This window comes from Antennarius striatus, chromosome 12 (genome assembly GCF_040054535.1).
Source record: "Antennarius striatus isolate MH-2024 chromosome 12, ASM4005453v1, whole genome shotgun sequence".
Lineage (NCBI taxonomy): Eukaryota > Metazoa > Chordata > Actinopteri > Lophiiformes > Antennariidae > Antennarius > Antennarius striatus.
The window spans coordinates 10,827,611-10,855,191 of record NC_090787.1 but is presented as its reverse complement, the minus strand read 5'-3'; the positions used below and the strand labels follow the sequence as shown (position 1 = coordinate 10,855,191).

At 38.7% G+C, this 27,581-nt stretch overlaps 2 protein-coding genes across 3 annotated transcripts in view; one reads left to right on the top strand and one right to left on the bottom strand.

The window, feature by feature from the left end:
- Positions 1-25,984, bottom strand: part of edar (ectodysplasin A receptor) — a 32,783-nt gene extending 6,799 nt beyond the window's left edge. The window contains exons 1-8 of the mRNA XM_068329868.1: positions 25,766-25,984; positions 16,834-16,896; positions 12,721-12,840; positions 9,904-10,085; positions 6,698-6,783; positions 2,113-2,178; positions 1,790-1,915; positions 1,541-1,615 (exon numbers count right to left, since the gene is read on the bottom strand). Of these exons, the coding sequence (XP_068185969.1) occupies positions 1,541-1,615; positions 1,790-1,915; positions 2,113-2,178; positions 6,698-6,783; positions 9,904-10,085; positions 12,721-12,840; positions 16,834-16,881 (703 nt within the window). The 5' untranslated portion in view covers positions 16,882-16,896; positions 25,766-25,984. The remainder of the gene's footprint in view (positions 1-1,540; positions 1,616-1,789; positions 1,916-2,112; positions 2,179-6,697; positions 6,784-9,903; positions 10,086-12,720; positions 12,841-16,833; positions 16,897-25,765) is intronic.
- The window catches only part of LOC137605301 (coiled-coil domain-containing protein 138-like), a 68,017-nt gene that overhangs the window by 35,528 nt on the left and 4,908 nt on the right, over positions 1-27,581 (top strand). The window contains exons 14-15 of one of the 2 annotated variants that reach the window (XR_011037728.1): positions 5,771-5,878; positions 9,694-10,038. The gene's annotated coding sequence lies outside the window, so the exon portion shown is untranslated. Of the gene's footprint in view, positions 1-5,770; positions 5,879-9,693; positions 10,039-27,581 lie in introns of those variants that run through there. The other variant, XR_011037727.1, reaches the window with a different exon arrangement.

Genomic DNA, 27,581 nt, shown 5'->3' with positions numbered 1-27,581 from the left:
ACCAGCAATGTTGTTTGGTCTAGAGACAGTGTCACTGAGGAAAAGACAGGAGACAGAGCTGGAGGTAGCAGAGATGAAGATGCTGAGGTTCTCTGGGAGTGACCAGGAAGGATAGGATCAGGAATGAGTACATCAGAGGGACAGCACGCGTTAGACCAAAGAAGAACACCAAAGAGGAGGTTAATGGATGTAGTGAAAGAGGAAATGAAGGTCATTGGCGTGAGAGAAGAGGATGCTGAAGACAGGGTTAGATGGAGGAAATTGATTTGCTGTGGCGACCCCTGAAGGGAAAAGCCAAAAGGAGAAGAGAAATAAGGTTACAACCATCAATCAAAAAATAACATCACTAAAAGACCCACTTAACCGGTTGTCAATCATTTTAATTAATTTCTGGAATTACATCACATTTCACCGGCTGCTATAATTGTATCCATTTATTTAATGTAGGACCATCCAATGTGAACTTATGGAGTTTTAAAGCTTTTCAGACGAGATATTGGTTATTTATTCATGTCCACAACCTCACACACATTAGTAGAACTGTTCAAACAAACCCTGCGTGAGACACAGTAGTCTGGTAGGTAACACTCCCATCTAAGCCCAGTCACCCCGCATCAAAACAGGAAGACTTTTGTAGCCAAAATGATTTATGAGTCAAGATCATATTAATGACTTTACAGAGAAACACATCAACAATGTAATTACTTGTTTGGATCTTTGCTATAGAGAATTTGTTTAGTTTGGAGATATTATTGCTTTGACTTCAGTTCTCCAACCTGGTGGAGGAGGAACGTAAGTTGTTACTGTACATTCCAGTAATGTGTGACCATTCATACCTTATGTACATCCATTAATTCTATTACCGTGTCTTATAAAACACTCCTCAATCATTAATTATAAACATAACATTGTAAAATGATAACATCAATTTCGAATAAATACGACGTCTTAACACAAGGGTAACACGCGATGAACTTGGAAGACGCAAGGCGTATTCAGTCTGTCGTTTGCGGCATGTAAACAATGGACGCAGTGTCAAACGTAAGATTGTTTGAATGTCTCGTACTACGGAGAGCGTGATAAACTCAAAAATTCACTCACAAACTTTTTTTTTCCACAAAATTATTTTACAGTCCAAACGTAAAATCGAAAAAACGTCAAACGAATGAACGTTAGTAGAGGAGAGTCTGTGTGTTTTTGTTTCATTGACTTAAATTAGATGCATCTCATGACCAACAACTAAAAGCTCAATGACATTTTCATATTTCTATAAAAAGAAGTTGACTCTATGCTCATCAAACTTTAAGACAAAAATCTTAATTAACAAAGATTTAATATTACACAGAGTAGGATCTGCTGTGTGAAAACTTTGTGCTGTCTCTTGGCTCCCCTCAGACCTTTGTGTGAGACCTGTGTGTGTGTGTGTGTGTGTGTGTGTGTGGGCTTGCGTGCGTGCTTGTGTGTGTGTGTGTGTGTGTGTGTGTGTGTGTGTGTGTGTGTGTGTGTGTGTGTGTGCGTGCGGGCGTGCGTCATATCTCACCAGGAACGTCTTTTTTATCTTCCTGTTTGCTGGTCTGAGCTTCCACAGCCTTCACTACTTGTCCGGAACAGCATGCTGCACACACAAAGATGAAGATCATCAAAAATGTAAAATTGCTGTTAAACTGGGAAAAGCACATCAGATCTTCCACATTATTTACTGTATTTACTGTGTGTGTGTGTGTGTGTGTGTGTGTGCGTGCGTGCGTGCGTGCATGCGTGCATGTGTGTGTCAGTCATTTTTTCTCACCCTGGCCACTTGGTTTTGCCTTCAGGATGTAAAACATGATGATGAGTACAATGGCGATGGCCATGATGAAAATGGTTGACATGGCGATAATGAGAGCTGTGGCAAGATGACCTTGTCCGGTGGAATCTGAAACAATGAGGTAATGAGTGTGGTTTGAATGATTCAAGAGAGTGTGTGTGTGTGTGTGCGTGCGTGCGTGCGTGCGTGCGCGTGTGTGTGTGAGAGAGAGAGAGAGAGAGAGAGAGAGAGAGAGAGAGAGAGAGAGAGCGTGAAAACAATGGATGGTGATCACACCTGGTTGAGCTGATGTGTGTTTGTGTTACCTTTATGTGAGTGAGGGAACACAGTCGTGCTGCCAGGCTCAATTAACGGTTTTTCTTTTGACATGCCTGTGAAACACACCCACACCCCCACACACACACACACACACACACACACACACACACACACACACACACACACACAAGAAACAGGCGCTGATTTACTTTCGATAGTATAATTAGGATTACTCAAACATTCATACCTGTGGACAAATGAGACATTTCAGTTAAATCATGTGTGTGGTTCAAAACAACCATAGAAGTAAGGACTGAGTATTAAAACCAGTGGTGAGTTTGTTACTTTCTACATGACTCCATTCATACATGACATTGGAATCAACTTGTCCACCTTGTCCTCCACAGCCTTAACAAACGTCTGATTGTTATTCATGAGGTTGTTGATCTCCTCTCATCTCACTCCTGATCCATATCCTTTAACACCCCCAGGTTTTTTCCCCTTTCTTTTCCTAAATCTGAACTGAATTTGGAAAAAAAAAAAAAAATCAAATAAGTTGCTCCCCGCCTGGAATAAGATGTAAAGTTATGTGAATCTGAGAGAGCTCGTCTCATCTGAGCTGTTTAAAGCTGTCTCCACTGATCCGAATGCGGTTGTTTTGAGATTTTCGATCTATAATTATATAAATTTTGTTGTTGTTAATTGTCGTTATGTTATTTGCATGTCTGCAACTTTGCTTTTTCAAGCCGTTGACTGTCTTGATCAGGAAGTTAGCTTTTTAATGTCAATTAGACTTACTTGGTTAAATAGAAAATTTCCCAAGTGTGAACAAATTCTTTCAAGTCTGATGAAAGAAGCATTCCTTACTTCCAGAGATAACACAGTGCTACACAAGACAGGACCATAAACACGGTCTGGCTCAAGTTTATAGCTTTGGCTTTACATTTCTTTTCTCTAATGTTCCCTAATTATGTTATATTCAAGCAAAATATCAACAAAAGTAAATTTTCTCTTTGTCTGACTGTCCTCAACGTGTTTTTTATCTCAGTTAACTTCCTCACATTTACACCCAACCCAAACACGGCTCTGTCTCATCCTGAATTATTCATCCAATATTTTCCTTTCCGAGTGGAGCTGCAAACTTCTGGCAGCTCATAAATCACCTGTTTTAATCAGTCTTTTATTTCCCTAAGTTGATATACTGTAGACCTCTATGGCTTGTGGCCCGGCGTTTCCTGTGGTCTCAGAGCCTAATATCACACACACACGACACACACACACGACACACACACACACACACACACACACACACACACACACACACACACACATACACACACACACACTCTGGCTGCAGACAGCTCGGGGTATGTGTTTACACTCTCGATAAGGATATGAGCCTGAACTGGAATCCTGTTTAGTGCCGTGTGGTTTCATCTCTTTATCCCCTCTCACACCCACTGCAACAGTAACGATGAGTTTGCAGAGAATTCTGGGTTCTCAGGTTCAAGCAAACTGAATTACAGAGCTGCAAACAAATAAAAATCAAAGCATTTTTAGTACCTCTGAAAGCAAAGTGAGGGTTAACTTCTGAGACTCGTCATATGTCTTACTTGTTAGTATAATTTGTGGTCTGTGATGCTGCCGTCTTTCGAAGTATTTAGGTATTATCGGTGGCCGCTTAGAAGATGCCAGAAAAGTCACTAAAAAACAAATGAGGATGGTGGAAATAATGTGATGTTTTTAGCAACTCAAACAGTAACACGCAAATCATCCTTTTTTTTCATTCCCACTGAAGTTTTAATTATCACACAAGGAGCTGGGCAGGTGTCAAGGTAATTTACAGATTATATGGCACGTATCAGCCTGCTTTCACACCAAGTAAGAAGAACTCCCCAATTTCAGCTCCTTTGTTTATTTACTGGTGGTGGTGGATTATTTATTAGCTCTGGTCTAAAGAGTGTTGATTAGAATGTACCGCAGCCTGACCTGAAAAAATAGAGAAGATATTGGGATTGCATTTTTATCTTTTATCTATAAAGATAAATCAAAATCATTTCAAAAAACCATGAGGTGAGGATTTCTTGCAAATCTGTCAAGGCATAACTGTTAAAGGTTGTCAAATTCTTAAGAGTCTCAAATCATCAGCTCAAAATCACGATAAATAAACCATAATAAATAAATAAAAGATGATGTTTGTTTTGTTGTTTCACATTAATCTATTTCTATGATTTGTGCTTCTTTACATGTTTCACCCACTGATCTCAATGTCTGGGATAAATAATTAGGGTGCTGTTGAAAAGCCAGTGTTTATTCTCACACATGTGCACACACACAGGCACACACACACACACACAGGAGTGCACACACACTCTACCGCTTTCCTGCTTCTCTTTCACACTCTTCCACTGCAGGCCTGGGCTGTTTTTAGCGGTTTCCATCCTCAAAACACTCATTAAATATGACAAAATCATAATAACATTCTTTGTGTGGCTCTTTAATTACGCCCAAAGATGGCTTTGAGGAATTATGGGCCCCTAAATATATTTACCACAGTAGTATATATCAATGAGAGTCAAAAACACAGCATGGATCCCACTGATAATGTCTAGTTTGAGATTGCAGTGATTTGTTTGTCACATCAGGGAAGAGCAGATTGGCATTAACTTTCAAAATGAACACATAATTATCCTTTTTCTGTCTTTTGAAGTTTCATTATATGAGGCAAATTTAAATTATTTTGATGAAGAAAATTTAGTTTTCAAGACTAAACTGATACAGTCCACCATTTTCATCTTCACATTAGACTTCCTTATAAACATGACAAGTGTACAATGAAAGTTTTTTTTTTTCTTTTCCAGAGTTCTTAAGCACAGCTAAAGTAAGTTTCAGTCAGAATTACCATCACATCATGTAACGACTCCAGCCTCACTCATAGAGAACATAAAAAATTGGTGCATTGTCCAAGATGAGTAATGATTAAAAAAATCTGAGAAATTATCAGAGATACAGACACAGAACCAACAAGCATTTCCAAATGGTTGCAATATCTGCAAAATTTCACAGTAACCTTTTCTGTTTACGTGTCATCTAATGGGGTTTTGAGAGAAAAATCTAAAAGAATCCAAAGAAAAAGAATCTAAAAAAAAAGAATCTAAACAGCAAAGATAAGGATGGCAATCAATTGAGGATGGATGATATCCATCCATCCATCATCCATCCATCCATCCATCCATCCATCCTCCACTGCTTATCCGTAGTCGGGTTGCGGGGGCAGCAGCTTCAACAGGGAGCCCCAAACTTCCCTTTCCCCCGCCACATCCACCAGCTCTGACTGAGGGATCCCAAGGCATTCCCAGGCCAGTGTTGAGATATAATCCCTCCACCTGGTCCTGGGTCTGCCCCGAGGTCTCCTCCCAGCTGGACGTGCCAGAAACACCTCCCTAGGGAGGCGATCCTGAGGCATCCGTACCAGATGCCCAAACCACCTCAACTGACTCCTTTCTGTGCAAAGGAGCAGCGGATTTACTCTGAGCCCCTCGCGAACAACAGTGTTTCTCACCTTATCTCTAAGGGAGACACCAGCTATCCGCCTGAGAAAGTCCATTTCAGCTTTCTCAGGCGGATCATTTCTTGTTCTTCCGCTCCTGCTGCCCTAATTCCCCGTCCAATCTCACCCTCCATTCTTCCCTCACTCATGAACAGGACCCCAAGATACTTAAACTCCTTCACCTGTGGAAGGACCTCATCCCCCACTCTGAGAAGGCAGTCCACCGGTTTCCTGCTGAGGACCATTGCCATGGATGACCTCTGGTAAACACACTCATTTATGAACACACACACTGTCAAATTTGCAGGGTCATCAGTGATTCAGTGACCCTTTAGACCCAGGTGAGATCCAGATGGGGAGAAGGAGAGGGATGTACTGTAGGGGGTTTGTGTTCATCTGTGAGGCACACTGACAAGGCAGGACAGTGACTAGAGGGTCCGCAAGGACTCACAACCATATCCAACCCCTGAATGTCACTAAAACTAAGTCCCGGCCATCAACATCTACCTCTGGTCTTTTCTTTCCTTTCATTTACATGGAAAATATTCGGTATCTTTTATTCCAGTGGAAACCAGGTGTTAAGAAAGAGAAAGCTGTGAAGATGAATGTTGACAATGAAAAACAGGGATTTCATACTTGAAATAAAACTATGGCAACCAATAGAGTGCAGACCTCCACTGAAGATCAACAGTCTGATTCAATAAAGCTTTATGCAAAAATAAAGGAACAGCTTTATAAAGAGTTTAAGGTTACTAAATCTTGACTAACCAAACATTCATATCTTTTGAATCCAGATTTTGTATTAGATACCATCCAACTAAGGGTGGATGATTTTTTCCAACCAAGATCTATGAATTATCTCCTGAGAAAACAAACAAATTGGTGAAAGGCACTTGCAATGTTAAAGAAGATTACACAAAAATCTTGCGGCTGCTCATTTTAGTGAGGTCTATTCTGTTAGTTTTCATGGCAACATGTTCAGTAGTTTTATGTGTTTTGCCAGCAAATCAAACATAACTTCTGTGGCATTTCCGAGGCTGTTGAGAATATAAACGGCAGGGAATATATTAAATTGCTCTTACATTCTTTGGTGTTACGTGGTGCATTCTGGCAGGAGTGGCAAACCATGGTGTAGATGCTTCGCGGCTTGTTCTCCAACATGTAATACCTAAAAGACAGATTAAGATGCTCATAACCCAGCAACGTCTCAGGCCATAGCGTCAAACGTCTCTGCTGCTGATTTACTTTGGATTTCAACCAGGAAACATTGGAACTGTGTGATACTACAAATAAAAGATTAAATAGGTTTAACACATTTCAGTACCTTGATGTCTGATTCATTTATGGTGCCTAAAATTTTTAACAACAGACACAAAAATGTCACGCTGTATGAAATATTGTAACAAAAAAAGAAAGAGGTCATATTTAACAATACTGTAAGTTCAGATAAAACCGCACACTACTTTTATTTATCAGTGCCAATGATAATGTGTTAACATACAGTATTATTAAAAGAATCACAAATTCATTCCTGTAGCTAACGTTTTTGGAATGTTGTAATGTTACTGCATGCACTGCACTTTATCCCAGATAAATCATAGTAAATAATGACAAATGAAATCCATATGATTATTTTAAAGTGCTACTGGAGATGATGACATGGAGCCACAGATAATCACATCTGCCAGATCAGATCTGAACTTCATTTAGGTCTTTCCCTTTCACTAAGATACGGGCTTTTACATTAACGGAATTATTTTTTAATGACTTTATTTGTTATAACTGTTCCTGCTTTGTTCTGTGTGAAACATGTGTGGGCTATGTTTACCACAGCGACCCATGCATGTGGGATGACATTCTCAGTGCGGATACAGACATAGACATAACAAAACTGAGTTCCTGAGCACGCTCATTCCTGCAACAAATCCAGTAATGGAAAACAAAAACATCCTGTGAGAGCTAAAAGAAGAAAGCGGAAGGACAGTATCAGTTTGATGACAGGAGAAGAAGGCTGCGGCATCAAACGGTCTCTCTAGGAGAGAATATGAAAAATAAAGATGGATTCCCTCAACAAACAAGCATGTGTAAAATATCTGCCAGCAGGAGATTCAAAACAGCACTTAAAATGCTGAACCAATCAGACAATTCCTATGAAGTGGGAAAAAAGTCATGAATGACAGGGAGTATGACTGAGGAAGAGGAGGAGGGAAAGGTCTGGTTGCCTTTAAGAAACTCTCAATCTTCATTATAATAATACTAATAATAACAACAATAACAATAATAATAATAACAATGATAATCCACTGTGCATTGGCATTGTGCCTGGAGTGTACCCTTTCTCACCCCACAAGTCCACCGGGATAGGCTCCAGCAACCCCGGGACCCGCGACAGTGACAATGTATGTATAATAATAATAATAATGATGATAATAACAATAACAATAATAATAATAATAATAATAATAATAATAATAATAATAATAATAATAATAATAATAATAATAATAATAATAATAATAATAAAATGTCAGCTTTGAAGAGCAGCTCCTCACCATTCAGGACCTTTGTGGTCAGAAAAGGTCACATCATTTTTACAGAAGGCTAAACAGAACCATAAGTTGACAGATATTGATCTCCACGGATGGAACTTATGTTGAGTGGAGTTTTTCCTGCTCATGAACCAATGATTCGAGTCGAGTTTCTTTTTGATTTCTTTTCAAAGATAAGTTTGTGTGTCTTCGAGTGATAGTTAAGATAGTTAAGCTCAGATGAGCCTGAAATAAACCTGTATTTAGCTCTATATTGAGGACATTGCTTTTCCATGGACCAAAAGGTACATTGCAAGTTTAGAGACAAAGGTTCTATCATCATTACACCATCTTTTTCCAATATATATCATTTTTGTCTTACTTCAGTTTATTTTTTCATTCTGAAAGGTTAAAGTAATTCTCACTGAATTTGGAGACAATATACATGAATGCACAAACCACATGAAAGTGGTTTGTGATCTGTAATTTATGTTTTTTCAAGCTGGTGGTTCCATCTTCAGTTCAGCCTAAAGGCAAATTAATTATTTTCCTTTGAGTACGTTTGTAATGTTATGGACTGAAAACTATTTACAATTCTGATTCAGAATTGAAGAGTTTATTGAATTATATTTCATGTATCTTTCCTTTATAGGCACTGTTTTTTGCCTGTTTTAGTTTTTAATATTTTAGATGTTTACTGAAGGTCTCTGACTGGACCTCAGCAACAGAGGAGGTTTGACTTACTTGACCTCTTGCAGTTCAAATTCAATACTTCAGAGTCTTTTCACTATTGTCTATTCTATTCTCTTTACCGCTGAGCCACTGGGGCGGCAGTGGCTCAACAAACTTACTGACTGCATGTTCGCAGGCCCCTTGTGTGTTGTGGTTGTGTTTCAGGTGCCTGTACAAAAAATCCTGTATCTAACACAAAGATATGTAGAGTGTAAAGAGTAATTTCCCCTTTAGGGGATTAATAAAGTCTATCTTCTTCTTCTTCTCTGCTAAAGTGCATTTATTCATTCATTCATTTTCCAAACCACTTTTCCACTTTCACAAGTCACTGCCCATCCCAGCGGACTTACGAATATGAGGCGGGAGACGTTCCTGACATTTTGCCAGCGTGTCGCGGGCTAAAGCGAATTTCTCAAATTACTATGAAGTTTATTTAGAACATTCGGTATTTAGAATAAAGGTCAAACCTTTGTTCTGCTGGGTTAATAGGAAGTATGTCTCCCTGATTTGCGTACCAGAACACGTTTGATGGTTGGAAGTATTCTTTACATTGACATCATCAGACCAGACACTCTTTGCAAAGCTGTACTCAATCATTCAATTTCTATTAAATGTAAACATGTATTTAAACTAAAATAAATAAAACATAAAAGTTTAAAATGCCAATAGTTTTTAGTAACCAAAACGTGACTGTTCATCTCATGCAAATGTTATTAATGACTAAAATTGAACAATACAAGTTGAGATGTTTAACATAGAATTTATTTTTCTGATTGGGAGTTGAATGAAATAAATAATTTGTCATGTTTGTAATCCAGATCCCTGAGCTCCCGTTCCCTCTGAGTGATGTCATCGTGGAGGTTCAGAACCCGACCTGACTGCTGCCTCAGGTGCTGAATGCTCCCAGAGCCCAGCTGCTGTTTATGACTCCATTTAATCGAGGCAATGAACCTACAAGCTGCTTCAGGTGCAGCTCTCTGTGTGGTCACCTAAATGTTCTAAAGATGGTTAGCGGGCTGCATATTTACCCTGGTAAACAGGGGCCGCACTCAGCATCGCTGTCCGGGGTCCCTGCTACCCGAACGGTCGCTTTGTAGAAGGCGTCGCAGTCTTTATGCCGTCTGCAGATCTCATATTTCCCTTTGGAGTATTTCCCCTGTGGGCATGGCACACAGGCAAAGTCCTCATCCCTCACACCGTAGCCACAGGTCTGCAAAAAGCATAAACAAGACTGTGTGTAACTCCAAACTTCTGTCTGATGATTGACAACTTAAACGTGGACACCCACGTTCAGATAAAGAGCTCCACTCAAAACCTGCAAGCACACGGCTTCCATCCCTGTCATTAGCAAATCTGGCTGCAATGTTTGAGATGACAAAATAAGAGTCTGATTAGTCACAGAGGTGTGTGTGTGTGTGTGTGTGTGTGTGTGTGTGTGTGTGTGTGTGTGTGTGTGTGTGTGTGTGTGTGTGAGCACGCGCGAGCGCGATGTATGGTAATTCCTCACAGCGATGAGGCCGAACAACGGGCCACACATACACAAACCAAACATTCTTTCTTTCTCATTCTTTCTCACTGCCTCTTTCATCTTCCTCTCTCCTCCTGCTTTCATCTGTCAGTTGAAGTAAGCCAGGGCCTCTTAGCTTTGGGCTAAAATAGAATGACTGTCAAAGAAATCCAAGATTTCTTCCCTTCTGTTTGACGTCCAATGGGATCAGTATGATTATTTTATATAAAAGTGCGCTGAGCTATCAGCAACATCTTGCCTCTTTGGGTTAATGTTGGCTTTGTTTCACCGTGACAGAAGGCCGTGGAGACTACGTAGATTCCTAAGTTTCAAAGCAAATTTGGTCGCCTCTTTGAATTTTTGCATATCGTAAATCTAAGACGTTCCGAGGTGGATAAAGACAAGCTGGGATCATTTTTGCCTTCGCTTTCAAATTTGACTGTGAAGGGAAATATGGCGATGACAAGCAATTTAAGTCCATGACACACATCTGAAACCACCATGTCCCTCCTGAAAGCACCTCCTCCCTGTTGGCCATTGCAGTGTTTTCGTCACCACACCTTCACTTTCATCACTTAATAGTCAGGAAGTCAGAAATATAAATCAGTCCAACATGTGCAGCAGATCCAACAGTACATTGACACACAATAGAATCTAAAGGTATCCTAGTCTGTGTTTATATTTGTCGGTTATAAACACATATTTTTTGAAGTCTCGTCTGGGAGGAAGAACCCTGTGGTTATCCTTTGATTAAAAAGGTATCAGCAGACACACACACACACACACACACACAGACACACACACACACACACACACACACACACACACACACATACACATACACACACACACACACACACACACCACAATTACAAGCTGTGGCAGAGAGGCTCAGACGGTTTGGAGAAAGTGCAAATGGGACTCCTATCTCATGGATTATGTTCTTTCTTTTCTCATGTTTTTATTGCTCACAAAAGGCCAAATGAATCTTAATGAATAAGTTCTTTGTTGCCAGGCTAAGCCTCTCATTGGGGTCTCTGATAGTGGATCATCGTAAACACAACACTTTGTTGGGCATGCTGACTGAAAGCTAAAGGTGATGCGCTGAATGGAAAGTAGAAACATGGAAAGAAGATTGCAAACACAAGAATCAATTTCTCAAAGCCACACTTTAAATTCACTAATGCTGAAATCAGGCCGCTGAGAAGGAAGGATATGTGGGAAGAGCATGAAGGGCAAGATGCGCAACAAAGTAAGCAGCTGGCCACCACTACAGGACGCCGCTTGTGCTCTGCAAAGAGTTTTACACATCCTATTAGAGATAGAGAAATTACAGAATGAAAGGAAAGAGGGAGAAAATAGCTTGTTGCTGCTTGGACCCACTAGTACAACAGTAGGTTCAGGATTGTGTGGAAGGTTTTGTAAAAGATTTCAAATTTTTAGGTTTTATTCCAAGGAGAAAAACTTCAAACGCCTGTCATATTAATTTAAAATCTCTCCTTTTCAAGAACTAATTTTTTGAGACTTTCATTCTTATTTCGTCTTTCCAGAATCCTAAACTGGAAATGAGCCAGAACTAAGCAGGAGTTTTCAATCATGACATGCTTGATTCAACTCCAGCATTAATACATAGTATATGTGGCCGCCATGGAAACATGTGCTCCAGTATCTACTTAAATCAATATAAGATAATAGTAAACTCAAAAGAAGACTGAAAATATGAAACATCTGCAGCATCCAAATAGATCACAATAGCTATAATTCATTTGGTTCACCCTGGAGTGTGTGTGTCTGCCCCCCTTCAGTGGGTGTGGCACCCCGGGGTGCCAACTGAAGCGTTTAGCTTGGCTCTGTTTGCTTTGGCTGTCAGCAGACTGGCAGACGGAGGCTAAATCACTATGTGAGTACTCACGGTGATTCACTGTAATGCATACCTTGTTGTCAATGAAAGCAATAAACCAGAAGATATTGTTCATTTGAATTTAGGCATCCTTCACTGCAGCTATGCGTCCTCTGTAATGTGTGTGTGTGTGTGTGTGTGTGTGTGTGTGTGTGTGTGTGTGTGTGTGTGTGTGTGTGTGTGTGTGTGTGTGTGTGTGTGTATGTGTGTATGTCTGTCTCATGGGTGGTCTGAAAGAAACTGATACATACAACAAGCTTCCAAGAAATGTATTGCTGTGGATGGTAGTGTGTGTGTGTGTGTGTGTGTGTGTGTGTGTGTGTGTGTGTGTGTGTGTGTGTGTGTGTGTGTGTGTGTGTGTGTGTGTGTGTGTGTGTGTGTGTGTGTGTGTGTGTGTGTGTGTGTGTGTGTGTGTGTGTGTGTGTGTGTGTTTCTCACCATATGTGGCTCTTGTCCCGGCTGGCACTGAGGGCACGCTTGGCAACTGTTCCTGGTTTGGTTGAAGAATTCGTACTCTCCACAGCGGGAATACTCCGCACTAGCAAACATACAACACACCTAGAGGGGAGAGGGATGGGGGGATGGAGGGAGTGAAAGACATAAATAACATTAGAAACCATTAATACTGTATGCATTAGTCAAAATCATATAACATATAATCAAGAAATAATTGCTGATAATTAGTTTTAGTATGATTGCATTTATAATTTCTTCAATCCTTCAATCCAATCCTTGTAATATTTAATTCTGTTTTCCATAACATACAATGCAGACATAGTTTCACATGAAAACAGTCTTTGTTTCTCCATACAATAGAATAGGTAGATGTTCTCTGAATTTTAAGTGAGTTTTGTTCAAATTATTTCAAAAATAGAGCATGAGAACATACAACAATGAAGTTTATTTGATTTTATTACTTAAAACTTGTCTTGGGAATGAAAAAAACAAGTGCCTAATAAAAGATCAGATATACAAAACAATCTTTCAGAATTTGAAATCTTGACTTTCCTTGGATCATTTAATTTTTACATCCCGCTTCAAAACGGTGATGTATTGTGATTGTCAGTGTTCGTCCGTTTGTTAGTTAGTGAATCCACCAAATATCTTCGCAACCGTTGCAGATAGAAAGATGAAACAAAAAGCACATTACTCGGGCGGCAAAAGGGATGAAAATGAGATGATGACCTTTACCTTGAGAAAAGCAGGCCAAGGTCAAATTTAAACTTTTGTCAAACAGGAATTGGATAAGATCAAAAGATGCAGGAGAGGGCCAGTGTGAGTAAGACCGTAGATCAAAGCTAGTGCTTTGATCAATGACAGTAGGTCAGAGCACTAGTTTTGATCTTTGACCTGTGCAAGTAGGTCAGGGTAAAATTTTGAATTTAGGGGAAAGCCGACTTCAGGATTATGTTTAACATGTTACAGGATGTTGCAGTCTGTGACTGCCTTGGTTGTAGTTACTTATTTATTCTGTTGAACATTGACCTTATGCTTATGCATTTATTTTTTGCAAAAAAGGAATGAATTAGACAAATCTGTGGGACATTGCAGCACAAAGTTTCTTATTGAAGACCTTCCCTGAAATCAGAATCGATATGTCCCCAAACTTTCTGCTCCATGTCCGTGCCAAAGGACAGCCGGACACGACAGAGAAGCTTGCTTGCTTTATTCTGTTAAACCAATTAGTTAAGCATCAACATCAACATTTTAATTTGCAGAAACTAAACATTATATTGTGATTTCTTTACGCTCAGATTTGTTACATGTGTGTGAGTGTGTGTGGTATTGTGTCACTGGCTCACTGTAATAAGTAGCAGCTGGAATTTTTAGCTTTACAGCACGCTTTGTTCTTTTCCAAACAAACTAACTGACTTTTTAAAATCATCTGCAGCCCAGAAAATAGTGGTGGAAACAAAAAAGTGCATGACTAACTCTCTCCATGCACTCTCTATTGTTTTAATAACCTCTCCCTTTCTTCCTCCTCTGCCTCAGAACCACCTCATGACAGCAGACACAAGATGCTACTTGAGTAAATATACAAATGTGCACATTGTGTGTGTGTGTGTGGGTGTGTGGGTGTGTGGATGTGTGGATGTGTGCGTGCGTGTGTGGCGAATCATCTCAGGTCTGTTTGTGATTTAAACCAGATCCAGAATGACCTGACCTTTCCCTCACACACCTGCCAACGCTGTTTAAACAATCATTAATGCACTCTGCACAGCGAGTCACATCTGAACTTGTAGTTTTCATTTGGCAATAAAGACTGTCAAATATTATAAAAGGAAGAAACAGAAAAATAACCAGAATATATTTTCATAGCTTCATTTTTATGAACATCTGGATTTTAAGAGTACTAGAAATTGTAGCATTTCTACAGATATACAGTATAGTGATGCTAACCTTTGACACATAAGATTGGTTAATCTATCCTAAATAAATTTCACTCAAGATAGTTTCAGTTTAGGTGATGGTGTGGTGTGGTTCAGCTCCTGTAGTTTCCACTTTCCATGCTGGATGGGCATTTGTCTTATGCTCAACAGCTAGACAGATATGTTGTCTGTAAACTGAGTCAAATGCAAATGTATTGACTTTTTTTTTTTACTGATGAACATAGGCAGATTGCTAACACTGGTTTACTGTCATTAAATAAATGGCGGCAGTCCCACAATGTTACAGTAATAATAAATACATTCTTCATCCTGAATAGCTTTATAAAGGCTTTTAAAATACATTTTTCTTCTGTGAAATAAGTTCATGGCCTATTCTGACCATCGTCTACCGATTAGAGGTACATTAGAGTTGTATTTGCCACTTTAATTTTTTATTATTTTGAAGTCAAATATCACCTTGAATAGTTTTTGGACAAAAATAAAACATGAAACAGATGCAGAAACCACTGCACTCCCATTTATGGGCTTAATGGAAGCAGCAGCTGAATCAAGAGCGACATCACATCTTATAGTACATTCCAATATACCCATCCAGGCCAACCTTGAAGTTTTTTTACATTTGCTCAACCCTGTTTCAGCTGAACTCCAGTAGAAGCTGACGGAATATCCCTTTAACCTCTACAGTCATATGGTTTGTGACTAACCGGGAAAACATCCTCTGATTTCCTCTTTATCTAAATCAAATTGTGACCTTTGGAAGCAAAACAATGAAGTTCCCACCCTCTGATTCTCCTCTATCAGTGTGCCACTGGGTCACTGTTTAACAAAATTTATCTGGGATCATTGTGTTCATGAACTCTCTTCTAATCTGTGCAAGTATGCAGTGAGCAGCACTTTGTTTGTCCTTGTACAAACAGCAGCAATGATGTTCACCACATTTTTTCCACAGCTGGAAAAGCAAACTTGCTGTTACACCAATATCCTCCAGAGGCTAAACACGATATCCATCCAACAGTGGTTTAGGGGAATAGTCATAGTCATAGGTCATATTCACCATGCGCTATTCATCAGTCACTTTATACTGTGTTATAGTTTGACAGAAACGCTGATCTGTGAGGAACATGGTGTTTAGTGATGCAGCTTTGTTCAGATCCTTTCCTCAAGGAAAAATTACTCTCACACAAGAGCCTGAAAAATGAACTGATAAATGTTAAAATTCAAAACTCAATGCAGAACAATCCCTCTCTATGATTCAGTAAAAATCTTAAATTCAACCAACAGTTTTACCTGAAATATAATATATCCGATATTAAAACAGTTAACAACTGATTGCGTGATCATTTAAAATTTATTTTAAAAGATCTGAGTTCAAACTTCATAAATCATTTTGTTACATTTTACATTCATATTTTATAACTGTTTAGTTCTATTCTTGTTTAAAAATCAGCTATTTTTCATTTACATTTTAGTCAGTAAAAACGTCGGATAAGTGCAGGAAAGAAAAAGTTATAAATCATTCAATGGAAATACTCAACGTGCAATAAGGTGTGAAGTTTGTACAAGTGCAAGACTTCAGTAAATCCAGTTACACCATTGAGGAAATATCTTTCTTTTTGATGATGCTTCTGCACAAAAAGACAGATTAGGTGAAAACAGGTTGGGTAGTGAGGGAAAGGTGGAGGCATCTGTTAGGAACACTGCCAATGATTTTCATTATCAAAACAAGGCAGTCAGAGACTGCAACATCCCAGGACAAACCTGAATTCAACATTTTACCCTGACCTACTTTCATAATGGTCGCAGCAATTAATTCAAATTGTACTATCGAGTATGACATTGACCTAGTTTTCCAAAGGTGAAGGTCATCATCACATTTTTGTGCCTCTAGCTTCCTGAAAATGTTGTTTTTGTTTTGTGATTGTATCTCATCAGATTTCAAAGATGCATACTTAAAAAGGTATAAAAATGAAAATTTTACATTGTTTTTCAAGGTCAAGGTCAGAACAGGAAAATCAATAGGGAAGACAGACAAAAAAAAAACAAGAATGAACTGAAAGAGTCAAAGAGAGTCAAAACAAAAAGACAAAATGATCAAGGAATAAACAAGACAATTAAAGGAGAACAAAGCTAAATGAAGAAATTAAAGGAAGGAAACACTTACTAATAATGACAGAAAGATGGACTTCTTCTGTCTTCTCCTCTCAGACATGTTTGTGTCTTCTTCCTGGAGACCACAGACAAACAAAAAGATGTTCCAACACTGTTGTACAACCAGAACTCTGCAGGAAATTGTTTGTGAGTGTGTGGAAGATAACACAAAAAAACACTCAAAGGATTTCCAGGAAACTTGGAAGGAGGATGTTGATTTTAAACGTTGTGAGATAGCAAATATTTGCTGTTCTTTTATGCATTTATCTTCTTTTTTTTAAATTGGGCATATTTAGGAGTCTTGTATCTGTATATGGAATTTCATAAAACTTCATTTGTTGAATGATCAAATAAGTTTGGTGGGAATCATTTAATTAATTTACATGTATTTGTGGGAAAGCAAGTCTATTTCTCAACGTTAAAGAGTGGAAGTAGACCTGCCTGTTTACATGGAACTGCTTCAGTATGTAATGGGTTCTTTTTCGTGGCCTAGGCCCAATGCTTACAGCAAAGTCCGAAAAACACAACCTCCTTCAGAGAGGTAATGAGCTACATGAGTATTCATCCTAATATAAAACACAGACAGATTATCTTTCGTTGGCGTTATGTTTAATGCATTTGGGGCCAAGTTTCATTTGTGGTTTGATGCAACTGATAACTGATTTTTTTAAAAACCTTTTTTACCTCTTTTTTTTAACAACAATTTCTATGAAAATGCTAAATCACTCAGGAAAACTAAACGCCTCTAATTATGAACAGAATCCCAGGTTTATAACCTTTTTTTAATTAAAAAAAAAAAAGGACCACTGCTCCACATTTGACCTTAGTGGTTACAGGATGGGTTCTGCTTCACTCAGTCAATAAATCACTGACGCTGATAAAGTGGCAACATCAGTAATTATTATGCTTGATGTGTGATGTCTCCAAAGCACAAACATAATTGTAAAGATCCAGGATGTAACCTCTGTCGCCAACCGAGAAGACAGTCATAGTTTCAGCATTAATCAGCTTTTGTTCTGAGTGATGTGTCCTGAGGTCAGAAAAGTTCAACACAAGAACACCTCCTAATGATGTCGGAAACATTGAAGTGTGTTTGTTTGAGAGGTAGAAAGAGAGGAAGATGTTATCGTGAACTTTCTATATCTCAGGTCAAAATCTGTCTGTCTGGCTTCAAAACTGTTTTCACTCGTTTACAGACTGACGTGAAAAAACTGATCTTCAGTGAAGGCTAATTTTCAAACCCTCAGGGATCTGATCTTGCTTAATTATAGCTTGCACACACACATGCATGTAGGCACACACACACACACACACACACACACACACACACACACACACAAACACACATTTCTGTGTGTCATAGACATGGTTGTCTTCTGAGGGCAAAATAGACTTAATTGCACAAGTCAGTGTGGTTACACCAGAAGGTAGGCGCGTGTGTGTGTGTGTCTGTGTGCGTGCGTGCGTGCGTGCGTGCGTGTGTGTGTGTGTGTGTGTGTGTTTGTGTGTGTGTGTGTTGCTACTGATGATGTCAAAGATAGATAGGATTCTTTTTTCAAATCAGGAAATGAAGAACTGCCAAATAGTTGTGGACCCCCCACCCCCCCCCCGAGGCAACTCATTATGGGGTTAAAATGATGGACACACACACACACACACACACACACACACACTCACACACAGACAGCTGCATTTGAAAACTGTGTCTCCTGACTTGCTGGTTCACCTCTCTCTACCTCTTTCTGTCGGGGCAGGTCTGGAGATGAAAGTCAGTCAACTTTTTTTGCGCCTCGGGGGTATTAATCTCCTAACAACCACATAATCGCTGATTAATAACCCTTCTGTCTTTAGCTGTGTCATTACCAGGCAGTCTGTGCAGGCTTTTAAAAAAAATTGTTTTTCTGTGTGAATACAATTTTTTTTTCATACTTTCATAAAACCACATCAAAAAACTTTTTTCAGGCAGTTGTATTTGAATGCTGAGCAGGGAGATATTAAAAAAAATAAGATTATTTAATTTAAAATTAAAAAAAAAAAAAAATCTACCATGAAATTCCTCATAACTGCAGGAAGGCTTAACTATGTTTCATTAAAAATATATAGTATTTCCATATCCATTGATCTAAATAATTCTTATAATACAAATAAATGAGTTATAAGAACAAAAACAGCTTCAGACTTCAAAGTTCCTTGTTCTATTGTAGGTATAATGTCATCCAATTGCTAAATTGAAGATGACAACTGGATTTGAAATGTCATTTTGGAGATATCTGGGCCTGGTAGGTGAACGGAGAGGTTGCCAGAAGGAAATCCCCGGGGATGAGCTCATAGAATCCCACACAGTAAGCAGAGAAGGACTCCTTTACAGCCGCTACACTCTCCTTCTTTTACACTCTTCTGGCAATAGTAGAAATCTTCCTCCCATTGCTGTCAATCAATCTCTTATTCATCTTTGTGTTCGTATTCTGTGGAAACGCTTTACACCTGTGTGTGTCAGTACACTAGGTATTCACTTCAAATTAAACGCCCAACACACAACGCACACACACAAAAAAATAATAATAATAAAGTTTATTTGTAGGAAAAGCCAAATACTAAAATCCATATCTATTTATCATGGCTAAAAACATGATTATGTTGGATGAACCTACAGACTTTTTCATCTCATTGTCATTTTCTTGATATGAACACAGGTTTATGAGGGCTACTAAGATTTTGTACTACATTTGATTTAATCTCTGATTTTTCATTTAAGTTTCCTTCATAAAAATGAACACTTTTTGTTATCTGTCAAATATCAGAATCACCAATTACGTAGATAGTCTAACACATGAACACAATTTATTACAGCTGGCATGGATTTTGGATAATCTAATTCTATGACTGTGACTCAAAAATAATGGTAACAGGCACAACTCATTCCCAACTCATTGCTCAGTGTCTTTTTAGTGCCTTTTTGAGTTACTTCAGTCATAAATTCCATTTATTTTATATCCCTAATTCCTTCTGTCTTTCTATATTTAAGTTATTCAGAACTGTTACTGATGGAATGTGTGGATAACTGATTTTTACCATCTGTTTTTAACCCAGGGGTAGACATTAATTTTATCACTTAAAAATGACTTCTTGCCTGATTAAGTAATAGCCAATCAGGAGGCAGGGATCTCTGCCAAGACACCAACCAATGAGGAAAATGAAATACGTGGTTAAAGAACAGTTTGTGGCCGCTTCCAAAGCACTTAATGTCTGATGACAATTAAAGAAGCAGCATGGCGTCCCAGGGGTCTCTGTCATGGTAAAAGAAAATCTGTTTCCCATTGAATTCTTTATTCTGGCACATTTCCTCCTTTGAACAACCTCCTCTTTAGTCCTTTTTATTCTGATATATTTGAAATGTAAAATCCATAAACAACATAAACTACAAAGGGTTGTTATACAAATAACATTTTCCATGTTAAAAATGTATTCCAACGACTGACTTTGATAGGCTAAGGATTGATTGTGGCAATATCTTGGACCATTTTAAACTTTAAATGAATTTGAACTTGCACACATCTGCTTCCAGGCCATTAATAAGTTACAAATTCTACAGGGCAAAATTATCTTTTTTTCTTCCTTTTTGCAAAGGTCAAACATGTCCCAAGAAAGATGAGGATGAAGACACAACATTCAGGTTGTGCTGTGTTCAAGTCAACCAAGCAGAAAGAAAGTATAGACACAGACCGTGTTAGAGCTCTGCAGAAGACTATATGATCATCATTAGCTTCAGGTGTATATCCACTGATTTCTTTAGGTTTATCGTTCGGGGAATGCAGAAAGGGGAGCTCATGCATACATAACATTCTTAACTCCTTCTGAGTTCATGTCATTAATTTTTCTCAGTACATTTATTTATCCCATAAACTCTCTTCATTATCCTGGCCACATGGTGGAGGTGTTGCCTCAACTTTATTTGTAGTCTGACTTCCTCAAGATGCGTATTGTGATCAGTTGTACATTTTATTTCATATTTACACCTAAAACACAGATATTTTTACCCTGGTTTGCTGTCTAGGTCAATACATTCTTACTGCATGTTACAAACTGACCATCTTTACTTCCCACACGACTGTGTGTAAAACATCAATAAATTATTCCCTCTATAACGAAGATGATCCATGCATTCTATGATTTGTTAGAAGTTGGTACCAAGTATACAACTTCTTAATAACTGTCCTGAACAAATATTACCTTGAGCAGTGACTCATTGTAAATGTAGATCACTGGCAAGATTTAAAAGAGGGCAACAAACCAAAAAGTCAAGTATTCTGATCAATGTTAATGACCTGAATTCACAGAAATACCAAAAATTTCAAGTGATGTGCATATAAACATAAAGAAGAAAACCTGTTAACTATGTGGATTTCCCCTCTTATGAAGTCCCTACAGTCTATCATTTAAACTCCAACAGCTCTGACGACAAACTTACTCCGTTTCTTTGTACCAATTGGATGACTGTTAACTTCGTAATGTTTAATGTCAGAATTTCCACTCAAGCAGGTCTATAATAACGGACTTTTAAAAGCAGCCCCACAAAGTGAATGTAAGACTGTAATTAGGAATTCTGGATTATGAGATTAATGTAATCAGAAAAGTTTTCTTGTGATAGTCTCTAATCATTCGAAAAAGGGAGATCACACAATTTAATTTCTATGTAATAACCTATCATTAACTGCGCTTTGGCCATAATAAAATCTACGCTGCTTATAATCTGCCTGCACAAGTATATTTTATTAGTAATTCTGTGTTTGCTCATTAGATTCGTCCTTCCACCATCAATTCATTATTATGTAACTATTGGTACCCCTGCTTCAATAATGAAGGAGAAATGTGTTGCCTGTATTTTAACACCTTTTTATTATTCATAGATAACTAGACAGTAAACAGAGGGGTGGAGGTACAGTCAGTTAAAATAACTCCTCACATTCCACTGAATCAAACTATGACAGCCTCAAACCTTTACTAAACAGAGCTCATGGGTTATAAAAAAAAAAGATCTGAATGTATGTGAGATATACATTAATCATTTTGACATGTTTGCAAATCTTCCACACAATCCCTTATTACTTACACATCTAGCTTTATATGTTTTTATTCAAGACACAGGAAGTCAAACACATTGAACAAAGTGGCCATCAAGGCTCTGCTATCAGGAACTAAATGAGCCAGAAATAGACAAGTCTGCTTTTCAACAGATTACCGTCTAAGTTTGATGAGAAAATAAACACATGATTAAAGTCATTTCCAACTTTGGAGACAGACGCAAACCTCAGACAACAGCTGGCTCTCAGATGCTGCCCAAAAAATCCATTTACTCCAATCCACCGAGAAATCAGACAAAAAAACAAACAAAAAAAGCAATCTACCATCAGCAGAGCACACAAACAGTTTGATCTAATGGAAAGAAATCATTCACTCCTAAACAATGTACAGATTCTCTGAGAAGAACATCTCTAGAATGCAATCAATACATACAACCAGAGCACTGTGTGTGTGTGTGTGTGTGTGTGTGTGTGTGTGTGTGTGTGTGTGTGTGTGTGTGTGTGTGTGTGTGTGTGTGTGTGTGTGTGTGTGTGTGTGTGTGTGTGTGTGTGTGTGTGTGTGTGTGTGTGTGTGTGTGTGTGTGTGTGTGTGTGTGTGTGTGTGTGTGTGTGTGATTTCTCTCTTCATCTCTCTTCATCTTTTGATTGCTTTAATTACAGACTTAGTGTCAGCTTCCCACTTGGTGCACAGGAAAAACAAACTTGTAGGACACATGAAAAGAAATCACACACACACACACACACACATACACACATACACACACATACACACACACACACACACACACACACACACACACACCTATCCCAGCTCCGGTTTGTACGCTCTTTGATTCTCTGCCTGCCGGTGATCTGTCTTTCATCATCCTCTCTCCCTGATCCCTTGTTCCCTCCTTGAGCTCTGCTGGGGCAGAACATCTCTCCTCTCCCTGTCTCTGTCTCTGTTTATTCTGCCATGGCTCTAGGTGGGAAGCCTAATCTGCAACCAGCCATCATCTGTAAGCATTATTGCTTTCCTCTGACTAACCTACAATAAAGGGATTACAAAAACAATACTATCCTGTGGACTTGTGTTTCTAGATATCACATCAAGGAACCTTTACTTTCTTAAATCTGAGGGCTCTTGGGAGTGTTTCTTTTGGGGTAGGAAGTCGTGTGATCATCAGCTTGTCGCTACAGATGTGGCTGTGAACCCTTCTATCCTTGTCAGTGTGCTGAGAGAGTTCACAATCAAAAAGTGCTTGATGAGAAGGAATAAAACTAAAAAAAAAAAAAGAATGACACCCTGGTCGCGCAAGTAACCTGTGATCCATCCCAGCTTTGCCTTGAGGAAGAAACTCAAATACTTGTATAAAATATGATTGACTGACTGATTTTCACTCGGGAAGTTTTTTTTTCTCCTCAGTGTAAGACATTAAGTGCCAGACTCTGCATGGAAGAGATTGATCACTAAATGGAGCAGGCTCCCCATATGTGGGAATCTTATGTGTACACAGATTAGACCACAAACCCTGATTTGATTAAACTCGCTCCCCTGAGACGCCACAGAGAGGTTTCAACTGCTGATTTAGTATTGGCTTATTAAACTGTCTGCACTGCGCATGGGGAAATAATGCTGGGGAAAATGAAAGCTAAGATTTGATTTTTTTTTTCTTTTATGTTGCTTTGTTGGCATTGTTGCATATAAATTAAAAACTAATGAATTACAGCTACTTCTCATTTTTCTTGCAACCTCCCAGAAGCCCCTCAGGAATCCTGAAGATTCCCAGCTGTATATTAAGTTAACTTGATTGTCTGGGTGACCTTTAATCATGCAAAAATCGGTGACGCATACAAATGATTTAAAAAAATACAGGTAGGATATACTCTCTTTTGTTTCCAGTTCATTGCCTCTATTGTTTTCTCCTTGAAGTAAAAGAATGGTCACTGTCCATCACTTTGTACATGAAGAACTTCTTCAATTAAACAGATAAACATTTTGTCTGCATCTGAACCTGACTAAAAAGAATCTAAAGTAGCTGTGTGAAGTTATTTTTGTTTTTTAGACGTATATTTTTTCTTTTTTTCTGAAGGGTAAATGGTTATTTTCCTGTTAGAATTCAGTTCATACAATTTCTTTTCTTTCATAACCACGTGCAGAATGAACAAGATCTTACCTATAAATCCAGTCCTAAATTTTACATTCTCACAAAAAATAACTACATACACATCCTACATTTGCAAAATATAAAGGTTTCTATATTTTTGTCTTACATGTGGATCTGGTTCTATTCAGGATATTTAAGGGATAAAAGACTTCAATACACAGTTGTGCCATAAATTAAATGTAGTGAACTAACGATCTGAAATAACTTCACTTCAATATGTAAACTCTTTTTGTATGTGTCAGATGTGTGAAGTATTAAACAAAACCTAACAGGCCTCCTGAGGTCTATAAATTTCACATCGGGGGGATAGTGGATATGCTGTATGGATTGAAATCAGCTGTGATATAAATCTCAATAACATTCGCTTAAACAAACACTTTTTATGATATCAGTCCAAAATAAATAGGACTTTTGTGTGAATTCTAGTATTTAGAAGAATTAAGCAATGGAGTGAGGAGTAAGTAAACAAATTATCTGTTCATTTTGGTCCAGTACAGGATGATCATGACTACAGGCGCTGGCTTTGTTAGTTTTCTGCCTTCATCCCTTTAATCCCTCAGAAACCATATGAACGTCTTTTGAAGATGAGTTACACTCCCTCCCATGTTCCTTCTCTGTCTCCTTCTCCTTTCTACCTGTGAACATGAAAGATTCAATGAAACGTGCAGCGCTGGGGGGCTGCAAGAGAGACACAGATAGAGAGATAGAAAAAGAAGGTGGGGGGGATAGAGACGGATTGATTTCCAGCTCCTGCAGCTATAGTTCAAAGCCAGCTAACAGACTTCAGAGACTCGGCAGGACCCGGCATGTCCCCAGCCGGGCCAAGCTGCCTGTCTGCGGGCAGGACTTCCCCCCTGGGGGGGCCCTGGGACATTCAGGCGGCACCAAAAAAAAAAAACAATTATGCAGATAGAGGGGAAAGGTGTTCAAGGTCACAAACACACACACACACACACACACACACACACACACACACACACACACACACACACACACACACACACACACACACACACACACACACACACACACACACACACACACACACACACACACACACACACACACACATACACTCCAGGCTAGAAGCACCATGCAGAAAACAGACAAATCATATACTAAAAGAAATTCAAAATGCGAACAAGGGAATAAAGTTGTGATCACATCTGCATGTTTGGCAATCAAAAGTCAAAGCCTCAAACTTCAAAAAGCAATATGCCTCTACTTTGATGTTAGAGATTTAATTTGTCTCCCACCTTGGGCTACAACCTTTGCACCAACACGTAAATTGCCTTTCACATATTTCAGAATACATAAAGAAGACTGTACTCAGAAATGATCATGCATATGACAATAAAGCACATGATAATGGTGTAAATATATTTCCTCCAAAATTATGCACCAGGCAATTATTTCAATTCATAGCCTCACATATAGAAGTCTGTCATATAAGATGTAATCTACTTGCAGTAAAACAATGTTTGCCTAAAATCACCAAAAAAATTACATTTTTTTCCCCCTTTGACATGGACCGATACTATAGTGAACTTATAATACTATCCAGAGAAAAATAGACTATTGCTACTTATTTTTCTTAGACCAAAAATTACATCAAATCACACGTTTGTTAGACATAAATATCGCTCAGGAATTTCCCCGAAGTCTTGCAGCAATCTGTCCTTGCATTCCTGAGAGCGGAGTCGCTCAGTCGTCTTACCTGGAGCTCAGAACAAGAGGAACGCTGGACTACTTTCTCGCTGCGCGGCAGGATCTGCTGATCAGTCCCGGTGATCGGTGATCAATATCTGCTACGATGTCGGGTCAGGCATCGCCAAGGGAATGTCTGTCCACGAGTTTCTACTCCATACACTTCCAGTCGTCTCTCAGCTTCCACTCTGGTGTGTGTCGGCGTGTCTTCAAGCCCCTCCTTGATGAGAAAAAGTGAGTTTTCTCCGCCCCGATTGTAAAACAGGTTAACGCGTCCAGGTAGACCGGAGACGGAGCCAATTAAAGCGCTGCAGGCAACGACCTGATTCTGCCACCTAGTGGTGAAATCCGGTACTGATGCTTTCCAAGTAGTGGCATGTAAACTTCAGTTTAGGCCATTATTCATCAACTCTCTAGCTAAATTACATTTGCAGTGCTTTATAGCATATTTTGCTGCAAATGTGATGCAAACATTGTTGTGGGATTGGGCATCATCGACTTTCCTTGGACTTTTGAGTCAACAAAAATATAATCTGCACAGTGCTTTAACACATTTAATTTGCAGGTGCTCTTTGTTGAGACAGTGTACTCCGAGAGTCGATTTATTTTTTAACCTGTAGTTGCCATTCAAAGTTGATAAGTAATATATTTTACAAATAAAACTTTATATGCATTTCAGGTTGAGAAAAGCCGTATATTGTTAAGACCTCAATAATAATAATCAAAAATAAAAATTTATTCATAAACATATACCAATTTTTTTTTAATCATACAAATGGGAGTTAACGCGAATGTGTTATCATACAGCTCTTTTAATGTGTAATGTGTATAATGTTTGTTTATGAACATACATACTTCCATATTTAAACTGCAACTAATATTTGTTTTGATATTTTATCATCTGTTAGCCATATCACAGTAAAAACATGTTCATTACAATCTCTGAAAATAAAAACTGGCATTACGTTGTAGTTACCATCAATATTACCACAGTATTACACACCTTTAACCCCTTGTTAATGCTAACTTTATGGACAGCATATTAAAATGATTGGTGTGCATAATCTGTTCTATGATAACCACAACCACAATATACATGGTTGGAGAAAAGTTCCATACACTTATTACTACTATTGACAGACTACACTATCACAGCTAAGTTGCACGCCTTAACTCAGAAACATCTTGTTCAAGATGACAGAACGCCTTTGAAACAGAAGCTCTGAGTATCTGTCTTAGTCTGTGATGTGGTTGACTGGAGCCTGTTGTCTGAGTTAGACTAAAGTTTGGCCGTCAGTCTTCCTCTTCTCCTCCTCTCTCCTTCCGCTGCTTCTTTTTCTCAGGCACAGGAAGAGTGAGATAAAAGAGGGCCTTTGAAAACACTGGGAATCCTGTAATTACTTACTCTCCCCATGTTTGTGTCTATCTTTCCCCCCTCTGTCCACACTTTCCTCATTATGTTCACCCAAACTTCTTTCTCTTCCCATTATGACTTTCTCTTTTCTGTCACTTTCTGTTTCTCAATCTGCCAACCTTTTTATTTCTCATCCAACACCTCTTTCTCTTTTTCTCTCTCCCCATCTTCCTCCTTTTTTCAGAGGCTCATTGATGTCATTGAAGGAGCTTCCTGACTGAAAAGGAGGATGTGAGGATAGATTAGATGAGAAGAGATGATAAGGAAAGGATAACAAGAAGAGCGATGAGTTGTGTTGAATGATTTCCAGTTCATGAGAATAGTTTTCTTGGCAATAGCTAGCGCAACCTCTCTGGGTTCTTCTAGCTTCGTACTCCCTCCAAAGACATGCGCTTCAGGTGAATTGGCTGGT